Source organism: Chiloscyllium plagiosum, chromosome 28 (genome assembly GCF_004010195.1).
Source record: "Chiloscyllium plagiosum isolate BGI_BamShark_2017 chromosome 28, ASM401019v2, whole genome shotgun sequence".
Classification (NCBI taxonomy): domain Eukaryota; kingdom Metazoa; phylum Chordata; class Chondrichthyes; order Orectolobiformes; family Hemiscylliidae; genus Chiloscyllium; species Chiloscyllium plagiosum.
In genome coordinates, this window is record NC_057737.1 from 20,355,424 (window position 1) to 20,368,474 (window position 13,051).

Consider the following 13,051-nt stretch of genomic DNA (forward strand, 5'->3'; position numbering starts at 1 on the left):
ATTCCTGACCTGTATATTTCATACTTAATCATAAAATTGTTTAAACCTAGAGTACATGTAATCACTTCCTCTTTCATCCTGCCCTTAAACCCCATTGTTGTTTTGTTTTAACTTGCAGAATACAAGAGATGAGCCTATTCATATTCTCAATGTGGCTATTAAGATTGATAATGACACTGATGATGATGCCCTGGTGATGATGTTTGGAGAGTTCATGCACTCCATGGTGAGTATGTATAACAGTCCATTTTATGATTATGCTGTGAAATAAGTACTTGCCCATGACTCAAAAATTGCCTGTAGAGAAAGTAAGTGATTAGTTTTGACCAGCATCTATTTGGTAGTAGCTTTACAATGTACTGACCAGTCCCTCATAGTTTGGTTTGTAATACTTGGTCCAGTGTAAAACTTGAAATGAAGTGCAGAAATCCTAAACTTGACCGCTTCTCTTTGCATTCGGTTGATCTTTGCTTCAACAGTTCTATGGTCTATAAATAGAAAGAAAACAGGCTTGCACCCATTACTACCTCCTTGCTGCTGGAGCCTGCATGCAGGCTTGGGCAGATATCTTGTAATCACCCAGTTTAGAGGTGCAATGCCAAATGTCTGTAGCAGGTGGGAAATGAACCTAAGCCTCCTGATCTAGAGGTAGGGGCATTGCCACCGTGCCACAAGAATCCTCTGCAAATTTAGGCATCAGTGAGAAGATTGAGAGTCTATGCTTGAACAGATTGCCAATACTCACTGCCTTGACACGCATGATAAAGAATAGCCATTTTATGGCAGAGGATAGGCAAGGCCCGTTAAATCTTACTCATCCACGTTCCAAGGGGAAAGAATAAATTTGTTATGTAAGAGTATTGGAAGATTATGTTGTTGTAATGCATTGTGAGGTTAAATGATAAAAATTTAGATTTAAGCTTCCATGACGTTGTCCAAGCACAATAAGGCATGGAGGTGCAAGCATGGCAGATGAGAATTTGAGACCTTGTCTACTTATTTATATTTCCAGTAGTTTCTGAGCTCAAGGTGTTGCAGGAGGTTGTATCAAATCACCTGCCCTCTGTTAGTCAAAGGGTATTAAAGAGCGTGGAATAGCAGCAGATTTCAAATATTAGAACTTAAGGTCAAGATTTAAAATTATATCTGAGGAGCTGACTGCAAATTAAAGGAAGGGGCTTGTTTAGCTGCTTTCCCTTCTCCATAAAATAAACATTCTTTTGTAACCAGAATTGCTGTGATTATCATGCAATATTTTGAAAAAGATGTATTTAGGCAAGACATATGTGAGTTTTAAGATGAGCATTTCCACCTGGTCATTGTCCTACATTATCCTACATAGAGTCTCTGGTCTGATATAGTCAAGAATATTTTCTTTTGACAAACTGAATTTCAGTGTTTCAATGACATTTTGCATGATTAGGTCATTTATGTTACATGAACAGTAAACTTCCTTCAGGATTTATGATCTGTCAGGGTCCAAGAAATAAATATTTTAAAAAAGCCTAGTTGAAAAATAGAGCCAATGTTCTAGAGCAAAACCCCAATTAATCACTTTATTATTAATAGAAAACTTACTCGATGTTACAAAAGGTTTCAATATATTGGTTACATGTAGTGCTGTGGTCATGTTGCTCATCTGATAATCCAAAGGCTGGGACTTGTGGTCCATGGAGTTCAGATTCAAATAATTTGGTTTGAGAATTCAAATTAATTTAGTTTAAACAAAACCTGAAGATGAAGAACTATTTTCAGCAGTGACGAGGAGATGTCAGGCAGTTATGGCAAGCTAATTGTTTCATTGATGCTGTTTAGAAAGAGAAACTGGTACCCTTATGATGTTTGACCTGCATGACCCCAAATCTCATGCCAAAGTCGGCTGCTCTTAATGGGCAAGCTCATTTAACAGTATCAATCCTGTGGCAGTTCAAAATTGTCATTCATCCCATCATCTCAACTGGGATAGGTAATAAATGTCATGCTTGCCAATATACATATGTCCCAAGAATAAATTAAAAATATTTGTCTTTATATTTATATGGTGCCTTTGGAATGAAACATTGAATCCAAGTTGGGAGAAGAGTTGGAGAGATGAGCAAGGGTGTGATTTTTTTTTTAATTATTCATTCATGGGAAGAGGACATCACTACGTAGGCAGCATTTAATACCCATCCCTAATTGCCCAGCAAGCAGTTAAGAGTCAACTAATCTGCAGAACATTACCTGGATCTCTGAATTAACAGTTCAGTGATAGGTCATCACCGCCCCCAAAATTGGGAAACATTGAGATAGTATTTGAAGACTGGGAGAAGTGCAGAAAAATTAGAAGATTAAGAAGGCACATGTATAAAAGGCCAAATGCTGAAATGTGGTAGATGACAGCTGAGACATAGAACAAATTGGGGGAGACTGCAAAAATAGAATGCAAAGAGGTAGATTGGAAAGATAAGCTATCAGTGGAAGTCAGCAAGACTGAAGTCAGGAGTGGAATGCAAACGTTAATGGTGAATCCTTGCTGTCATACACTTTCAGGGGATTGGTAGCCCTCCTGTTCAGCTGTCCAATTTTCAGATGTGAATTGAGAGAGCTGGTGAAGCTAAACTTTTCAACTGGGGAGAATATCCTAGCTAAGTCTAAGCTTGCCCTTCATTAGAGCTGATTTTTTTTTAAATTAGTCATCCAATATAATTTCCACTTTGGTGACTCTGTTTTACTTTGATTTATAATGTTCCTGTGAAATCTTTATTGTTTTAAAGATGCTTTTTAAATCCAAGTTGCTATCACTGTTCATTTCAAATGCAAACATTTCTCATGGAAGTCATGCAGTTGTGGTAACCATGCCCACATATGCCCAACATAAATAAATTAAAACAGCATTGATTAGATATGTAGATTATTGGTCTGTATACCTACCACCCCACCAACCTCCAGATACATATCATCCTTTGTCATTTCTGCCACCTCCAAACAGACCCCACCACCAAGGATATATTTCCCTCCCCTCCCCTATCAGCGTTCCGGAAAGACCACTCCCTCCGCGATTCCCTCGTCAGGTCCACACCCCCCACCAACCCAACTTCCACTCCCGGCACCTTCCCCTGCAACCACAAGAAATGCAAAACTTGCGCCCACACCTCCCCCCTCACTTCCGTCCAAGAGATCCTTCCATATCCATCACAAATTCACCTGCACCTCCAAACACGTCATTTACTGCATCCGCTGCACCTGATGTGGCCTCCTCTACATTGGGGAGACAGGCCGCCTACTTGTGGAACGTTTCAGAGAACCCCTCTGGGACTCCCGCACCAACCAACCCAACCGCCCCGTGGCTGAACACTTTAACTCCCCCTCCCCCGACCTTTCTGCCCCCACCCCCTCTCCGGCCTATCACCCTCGCCTCCTTCCACCTATCGCATTCCCAACGCCCCTCTCCCAAGTGCCTCCTCCCTACCTTTTTATCTTAGCCTGCTTGGCATACCCTCCTCATTCCTGAAGAAGGGCTTATACTCGAAACGTCGATTCTCCTGCTCCTTGGATGCTGCCTGACCTGCTGCGCTTTTCCAGCAACACATTTTTCAGCTATGATTTAGAATGACATCAAGTGCTATCTTTTCCTACCTGCCAGAAATGTGAATATCTTGTGTATGATGCATATTCTTTAAGGTTGATTTTGAGAAATGTCATGATTTGGTATTTTTCTCTTCAGAGATCAATTCTGTTCGACCATGGTATCCGTCGTCTGACCTTCCTTGTAGCACAGAAGGTACTGTTTCTTCACTGTAATCAAACTATTCCCATCTTTTTCCCAAAAATACACAAATCACGTAGAAAATGACCAAAGTTGAGTCTTCTCTGTCTTTTCAAGGTGATTATGGCTGATCTGCCTTGGTTTCACTCTTCCACTCGTTCACCATCTCCGCTGATTTGTTGGAAGGCCAAAACTTTATTATCTGAACCATAAATATACTCAACAGTACTGCATTCCATAACTGTCTGGGATAGACAATTCATAGCCGTCTTCTTGAAGGAATTTCTCCCTTCAGACCAAAATGATCAACTCCTTATCTTACTGTGTCTCATTTTCTTGCCCAGTCCAGTTGCAAAGCACATCAATCAGTCAGAGCTTCCTAAATGATGATCCTGTCTTGGGACTGTTACCACCCTTCCTTCACGAAGGCAAGGTCAAAGTCCTGAAACTCCCTTTCCAGCAGCATTGTGGATTTATCCACATTGTTTCAAGAAATACTTTATGATCACTTTTTCCAAGGGAAATTGGGGATATCAACATGTGGTCTGCCCAACAGCATCCACATTTCATGAAAGGATTAAAAATTAATGCTGCTTATTATCACTGATCTAACACACACAATCCTTACCTGCTAGTCATCTATAAACCATATGATTTGTTGTAATGTGGCACCTTGACCATTTTTCACAGGTCCTGTGTTGTGTGATTTGACTCTCAAATGTCACAGCTTTGCATATAAAGTTCTTGCAATAAAGAATTGCTAAGCTGAATGGCAAGAAGTCATTTGATGCAACAAACAAACCTGTCCAGGTCTCCTGACATCATGGGTTTTTCAATAAAACAACAGTCAATGGAAATGAGTGAAAAGGCTGTCCTTGATCTGAATGATGATGTTTAAGAAGCGCTGTGAAAATGTAAGTCTCTTTAAAATGTGAAAATTATGAGGCAGGGCAGATCTAATGTTTAATTGTTTGATAATTGCACTTTAATCCTCCTATTAACAGCCAGATCTTGTCTACTTTTTTCTTTTCACTTTACCCTAAAGGATTTCCGGAAACAGTGCAATTATGAGGTGGATCGGAGATTCCATGTAAGTAGTCAAGAATTATGAAATGTTTCCTTGGGTATATTCTCTTTTGTTAACAAAGGAAACCGGCCTGAGTTTGAGTGGCAACTGCTTTATACTTGAAACTATTCCTTGGCAACGTTAACCATTGGATGAAAATATATCTAGCTTTCGATTATGCTTTTGTGTCCTGTAGCTCTGCTCATCAGCTGTTACAACGGTGAGGTGTTGGACTTTAGGGCCGAATAATCTCAAATTTAACAAAAGTTGTCCAATTATACCTGCGCCTTCTCAGAAACTGGTCTAAATGCCTAATGGCTTGGAGTCCTGGAGGAGTAAATTTTCAGAGTATTGTATTTGTAAATAGCTGATCCTTGAATGATTTTACTGTAATTTGATAAATTAATTATGTTGTCCTGGCTTCATTCATAGTTCAGTCCATTACTCATAATTGCAGTTCAACTTGCTCGATAAATTGAGCAAATGTCCTGATAGGCTTATCTCTCTCTGAATGGGTGCCAGAACTTGCCCTCTGATTTTTGTCTCCTCTGTGAGTGCATTTTTGTTGGTTTGGAATCTCTTATTTGACAGTATGAACTCAATCTACCATTCTGTGAACAGGGTGTTATGTGAATGAAGCAACCATCTTTATATTCCTTTGTATGGTATCTAATAAGAAAGAACAAAAGATGTTGGCATTTTAGTAGTGTCCCAAAGCAGTTTACAGTGAGTGAAGAACTTTTGATGTTTAGTCACTACTGTTATTGCGTAAACATAGCGCATAGTTTGTGCATGCCATGTTGCCACAAACAATAATTTGATCATGATGTTGATTTTGAAGGATAAATATTGCTCAAGACACTTACCAGAATGTCAGTGCCTTTCTTGAAATAGTGTCAAGAGGTCTTTGACATCTACAATAGGGCAGTCAAGGCTTCTGTTTAACCTAAAAGGCAGCAGATCTGACCATGCAGCACTCTTTCACTATTGAAATGCAATATCTATCTAGATCAACTTGTAATTTGGACCTTAACCCATAAACTTCTCTTTCAGAAACAAGAATACACCTGCTGATAGGTAGATATCAGCACACAAACGGATAGATTTCACATTTACACTTTGCAATCTTTTAGTTAAAATATTTGCTTCACACTATATATGTACTATGTGAATAGATATTTCTATAGGTACCAGTTTGCTGAAATATTTGCAAGAGTAGAATTGAGTCACATTGCATATGTATACAACATGGCTATTGTTAGTGGATTCTAATCATGTGAAACATATGAATCGCCTATTTAGCTTAAAGTATTGGTAAGCTCTGCAACTTATTCATTTTCTCCAAGCCTTAAGTTGGCACATAGGTACGTTGTCCAACTGAGGACAGAAAACATTCCTGCACTGTAGATCGCTGTCCAAATTATAGAGATAACTATCCGCTAAAGATAAGAACTACCAGATATACATTTACCTGGGTGTCTTGGAAAGATTATTAAAATTTCTGACTTGTTTGAACTAATGCATATGCTCATAGAGGTATTTTTGATTTGGGAGTTGATCCACATTACTCTGTAGCTTGCCCTGGATCTTGATTGGCTGAAATGTGTTGTAGTAGTATACCTAAAGCAGATGTTATCTTCTGGATGTTTGGTCTGAGGGCTATTTTTTCATATCCCCCATGAATGCATTGATTAGAGTTTACATGCATGCAGTGTCATCTGAATATGCATCTGAACGACAGATTGTTGCGCTGTGTTCTGGAGGCAGAGAGCGTCAAACAGTTTCCTGCTCATCCAGGGGATTATCTCCACTCCAGCGGGAAGCTTCTTCAATATGGGGTGGAACTTTACAGCAAGGAAATTGAAAATGAACACTGGTGCAATGACAACCTCACTGGACTCCACTTTAAACACACATTGCATCTGTGGGTACCCATTGGTGAGGGCCCTTGTTCACATGCTGTGCATCATGATGAATTTCTGTGGGCAAACTGCATTTTTTTCTAATTGTTCACAGGATGTGGGCCTTGCTAGCTGGGCCAGAATCTATTGCCCAATCCTAATGGCCCAGAGAGTAGTTGAAAGAGTCAGATCCTTTGTTGTGGGTCTGAAGTCACATTTAGGACATTAGTGATGCAGATGGGTTTTTGGCAGTTGGCAGTGGTTGCATGGTCACAATTAGCCTAGCTTTTTATTTCACATATTTTATTGAATTCATATTCCACCATCTGGACATGGACTGTAGTGGTTCAAAGAGGCAGCTCAACACTACCTTCTGAAGGGCAACTAAGATAGGCAATAAATGCTGGCCAGCCAACGATGCCCATGTCCCACAAGTGAATAAAGAATGTGTCATCTTGGGAGGCAAGCCCATGTCCCTAGCACATTAACTTCTTGTCCTCAATTAGGAGGAGATGAGTCCATATCCCCCTTAGTTGACTGAGGCAAAGGCCTTTGTGAGGTGGAGGCCTCTTTCAGTAAGCACAGACATCAACACCTAAATTTAACATTGCCTCAAATGTGTCAGCGTCATGTATGGACTTGTGAGGAACAGTGTTGGATGACACAGACCTCCAATCTCAGTGAAAGTTCATGGTGTATAGGGCAATAGTGTTACTGTCCCACGTGTGTATTGGAGATGTGGATATGTATGGCAGACACCTCAATTGATTTCTGAAATTTCACCAGCAATGTCTCTGGCAGGGTTTTCACTCCAATGTTAATGTCCTTCTCTCAGGCCAATGTCCCTAGTGTTGAGGTACTGGTTAGGATCTACTGTGTTGGGTGGGCAACATTGTCCCTATGTCGGTCACAAGACGTCCGAACCAAGCTCATACCCAATACCACCAAACTGGAAAAGAAACATCTGCAAAGATACGACCTGCTTTGAACATTTGCAACAGGCTCAGATGGAGGTCAAGTACAGATAATAGAAGAAGCATGCCAAAACCCAAGTATCTCCTGCATCTTCAAACCCCACCTACCCCACCTGTGACAGAGGATGTTGATTCAGCTTTGGATTATTTAACTACTTCAGGAGCCACGTCACTGGAGTGAAAGGAAGTCATCCTTAATATCGAGGGATTACCTACGAAGAAAGATTTTTGTTCCAACTTTAAATTGAATTATTTTCCTACAGTTCATCAATCCTGAGAATTGGGGTCTCTTGGCTTCTTTTAATGGCCCACATAAAACTTAAATCATTGAATTGGCAAATAAATGTTCTGATCCTTTTTGGATGTTGGCTGGTTGATTTGCAAACACATAAATAGCAGCAAGTTTGTACGTCCAAAGCCTATTGGCCCAATTTGCACTGTGTAATGTCTTCTCGTGAAATTTCTCTCTATACTACTTTAATTATGGAATTCAATTTGATTCCAAGTTGTGATGCAAGAGTTTCACTTGAACATTACGTCTGTTCATTCCTAGTGTGGTTTTGTGCATTTTCAATTATTTTATGTGCTATGTTTCACTTTAATTGCATGGAGGAGGGACCTAACCAGAATGGATGATCCAGTAAGGGCAAGGTACAAATGGCGTGATGGGTAGAATGCAAGTATTCCTAAGGTTGACGTGTCATGAAGTTCATTTCAGCTTGAGAATCTCTCTTCTGTCCATTAGAGTAATTTTGAGTGCGGTCTCTGCAAGAATGTAAACTTCAAATGCAGTTTCTTTCTCTTTTAATCCACATGTTTCATTATCAAATAAAGCAATCCACAGATTCCACACTACCATGCTTACTAATTTTATTTACTGTCTCTGTAATAAGCACCACAGGGAAGTGGACAGGGGGTGCAGAGTTGGTCCAATAATTATGTCATCTCTCTTCTTACCAGCCATTTAACCTGATTATCAATGTAATAGCAAGTTAAAATTATTTATTTTTTTGCTCGTTTTCAAATTTCTCGACTTCCAGGGTGTCTTGAGCAGTTAAATTAAGCACATTATTATGATTGTCTATGTAATGGCTGACTGCTTTGCCACAGCAGGGGCTAATGACCTCCATAGGCACTGCTGGATATTCAGGTTCAATTCGATCTAACTGGTATCGACTTGGGGGTGGGGAGGGGAGGTGGGTAAATAGAAAAAAGCCTTTCCCCAAAGCAGACATTAGGTAGCATTTGATTTCAGCTTTTACTGAGTAGTTCCTTTGTATGATATTTTCCTGGAAATTGGCAGTACAGTCATTAAATATCTCACAACCATTATCCCAACAATTGCGTCAGGCAGGTTGCATTTGCAAAGCAATAATGCTAGGTCTGAAGGGAGAAATAAACCTTTAAAAGCTGCTTTTTTTATTGTTCTGGAAGAAGCAAAACTATGTTAATGAATTTCTTTTTATGGCTCCAGGAGCAATTTTTCTTTTCCCAGAAATACTATCAGTGGCTTGATCACTGGCATTTTATGCATGCTAAATCTGATTTATTGTGGTTTTCTTGGGCATTTAATGTCTCTTTTCTTTCCTGAACTTTTGTATGTCTATATGTTGGTCACAGACGCTTAACTTGGTATTTTAAATGTGCATTTTTTTCTTCTTTCTTTTACACAGAGAGAGTTTCCAAAGTTCTTCACTTTCCGCTCAAGAGACAAGGTAAGGTATACAGCAAAATTGAGCTATAAATCATAAAAAGACTCTTAAAAATACAAAGGGAGGCCACTTGGTCCATTGTCCCTGTACTGAATCCTCAAAAGAACTATCCAATTCATCCATTAGTCCTATAAATATTTCATTTTCAAGTATTTATCCAACTCTCCCTGAAAGCTATTGTTACATCTGCTCCCACTACGTTTCTAGACTATCATAAAACACAATTTATTTGATGTCAGTTTTGTTTGCAAGTCTCTATTGTGAACAATATCCTTTTAACAACAGGAAATTTCATGTTAGATGAGGTCAGAATTAGTTAAAAATACAGGAGTGACCTATTATAAAAAGTATCAACTGAATTAGTTTGGAAGTTTTTTGAAAAAAGATATGGCATGGTGGCTCAGTGGTTAGTACTGCTGCCTTACAGCACCAGTGACCCGGGTTCAATTCCTGACTCGGGCAACTGTGGAGTTTGCACATTCTCTCTGTGTCTACGTGGGTTTCCTCCGGGTGATCCAGTTTCCTCCCACAGTCCAACGATGTGCAGGTTAGGTGAATTGACTATGCTAAATTGCCCGTAGTGTTAGGTGCATTAGTCAGGGGTAAGTGTAGGAGAATGGGTCTGGGTGGGTTGCTCTTCGGAAGGTCGGTGTGGACTCCCTCCATCTTTCTTGGCTATCTCTCTTGACAGGCCGAAGGGCCTATTTCCACGCTGTCGGGAATCTAATCTAATATTATCTCACTATGAGCATTGCTAGACTCCTGTTGGTGATCAGTTCAAATGATTTGAATTTATCCTGCAAAAGAAATGGAAGGAGTAAGACCTCATATTAACACAGCACCTTTTATTAGTGTTGGAAATACCAAAGAACTCCACACCCAGCTAAGTACTTTTAATACCATTATAGTATTAGATGGAAAATGGGGAATAAAGACACAGCATGTTGGAAATACCTGAAAGAGAAATAGGTAACATTTCAGGCCATTGACTTGTCATCAGTCAGTCCTTTCTGGCAAAAAGTAATTGATCTGAAATGTGTAAGCCCATCCTTTTTCCTCTCTCTTCTGTCTCTAGTGGGAGTTCCCGCATATATAGGAAAGCAGCTTTAGCGTACCTTAACCAGAAATTTAACTTGTGGAATGTTAATATTCTTTAACCCTCACCTTCACAGTTCCTGAAGATATGGCTGAAATTTGCAATTTTCCATTTTGTAAAGTGTAAATCAACAAGGGCATTAATCTGAAATCAAGTGGTCAGCAGCCTTTAGCCTCTCCTGGGTTCATCAAACCACATAATGTTTTCAAAACCTATCACTAAGTGTCTTCCCTACCCCTCAAAACCTGAAGAGAACCAACTCTAATACTGATAAAGCTGGCCTGTTTTTATTTCCAGGTAACTCTGGTAGTTTTAAATTTTATGATCTAACTTGTGTTGAAATTACACATACAGTGAGGTAATTCAAAAAGTTGCTAAAATGTGGCAGTGGAGTGAGATGGAATGAACAACAGACTTCTCTTAGAGAAACCAAAGGACCAGGTGAGATCAGTGACTGGAATCTTATTCTGAAACCAGCAAGAATATTGGATATTGAGTTTGGATTGTAGGTTGTGTTGTGATGTTGAGATTGTAATAGTTTTGTGACATTAATACCATGGTGTAGAGAAAAGGATATGGGATAACATCCATTGTTTGAGAAGAGGTCATTTGTAACATATTTATGAATTGAATACTAACATGAGTTTGTTTATTAGGTTAGAAAGTATAGTGTAAGAATAATGTACTCAGAGCACTGTCTTGAGTCCAGATTTGAGTTGATGAGACGTAAAGTCCTAGCATAAAAAGAGATCCATCAAGTGGCACAGTGGGGTGCATAAGGGCAATTGAGTCTTTGTGAAATAGATTTTTCTGTATTAAAGTTTCTGAGTTTAACCCTGCATTGTAAATAAATTACAGGGTGTAAACTTATCCACCCAGTTCATGATGTTAGTTTTAATGTAGTATTAATGACAAATGTTTTTGGTAGCAGAATGAGAAGATTTTCTTTAAAGTAGATTATCCTGAGGATGCAGTATATTAATTTAGGTCTGTTGCAGCTTTGTAAGCTGACTTACATATGGCTGGCAGATTATTTTTTGATCAAATTGGTTGAGGTTTTGGAAAATTCTATATTAGCTGGAAATTGAAAATGTTTAATGGATAATATGCCAACTCATTCAGTTTAAAATGTTTGAGAGTTATTGGAATGATGCATTGTTTGCAGCAGTGTTTAATGGGACTTTGAGGTACATTTTTATCTTTGCAGCCTGGGAGTGAATAATCATTGAGGCCATTTTTGGGGAAGAAACCAGGGAGTCTGAAGGGAAATACGTTACAGTTGTCTGATGTTTCATTCTTTTATTTAAACAGAGGAAATATTGGGCAGAGTTTGTTGTTGATATGATTTTTTTCCATATTCAATATTTTTGTTTTCGACGCACATGACCATGTTAAGTGATGGAGTGGGCTCAAAGGGCTGAATTGCCTACTCCCACTCCTAATTCCTATATTCCAATGTTTCGAGCAACAAGTGAATTCGGAGCAAGAGTAGGCCACTCAGCCCTTGAGCCAACTCCACCATTCAGTAAGGTTATGACTAATCTGATTATTTCATATTCCGTCCTCGCCTTGATCACATTTCAGCCTCTTGCTTATCAAAAATATGCCCAGGAAGTGTGATATGTCTCAATGATATAGATAAAAATCTACTGAAATTTCTTAATTTACTTATAGTTGGTGTAATTGCTTTGGTTTAACACTTTTTGTCAAATCCAAAATTAAATTGGAATTGCGAGAGTAGTGCAAGAGGCAGGAGAATAAAGACAGAACCGAGCTGGTGACACACTGGTGAAGATGAGGGCTTGTGCACTGTCATTTGCTTTTAATTCAAAATTCATCAAAACCTTCAATCATTAAGAAACAGAAGCGAAGGACTCAAAGTTTAACAAATTATTTTAAAATTAACGGGAAGTGGAGAGCAGATTGTTCAAGGAGCTTGAATGAAAAGGGGTCTATCTAATCTGTCATTATTCTAGAATTGAAAACGTGGCTGTCTTGAGCAAAATCTGCATTTGCTTCTTGTGCAATTTGATTTCAGAAGAGTGGTATCCATGTGCCTGTCCTCAAGTTTACATTGATGAGAGGACAGTCTACCTTCTGATTAAAAGCACTGCTTTCTTTAATGCGAATTCATTCATCGAGTTCATCGACACTGCTATCCTGAAATCCAAGTTACAAAACAACCTGTAAATATATTCAGTATTGTGGCCTCCACCAGTCTTTTCGAACATAATTCCAGCAGCCATCTAAATAATTCTGTGTTTTTTGCTTTATCCTGTCTCAACAATATGATTTGTATAAATTGACATCACATACTTAAATCTTAAAGCACCAATCGTAATTTAGTAACTGAACGCGAAGGTCTGTGCATGCACCCTTTTTCACCCCATCTTGCTTTCATCTCCCAATCTCTCTTTCTTTAACCCTCGGTCTGTCTCTATCTTTTTCATCCTCCACCTCTCTCATTCTTCCTTTACCTCTCTCTTTTCATCTTACTCTTTTTGCCCTCCATCTCTGTTTCAGCTTCGTCCTCCACTCCCATCTTCAGCAGTCC

General features: G+C 39.1%; 1 protein-coding gene across 2 annotated transcripts in view; it reads left to right on the top strand.

Moving 5' to 3' along the window:
* acaca (acetyl-CoA carboxylase alpha) overlaps positions 1-13,051 on the top strand; it is a 263,482-nt gene that overhangs the window by 109,336 nt on the left and 141,095 nt on the right. For both annotated transcript variants that reach the window (XM_043718470.1, XM_043718471.1), the window contains 4 exons: positions 119-226; positions 3,707-3,763; positions 4,794-4,838; positions 9,363-9,404. In XM_043718470.1, coding sequence (XP_043574405.1) covers positions 119-226; positions 3,707-3,763; positions 4,794-4,838; positions 9,363-9,404 — 252 coding nt within the window. The remainder of the gene's footprint in view (positions 1-118; positions 227-3,706; positions 3,764-4,793; positions 4,839-9,362; positions 9,405-13,051) is intronic.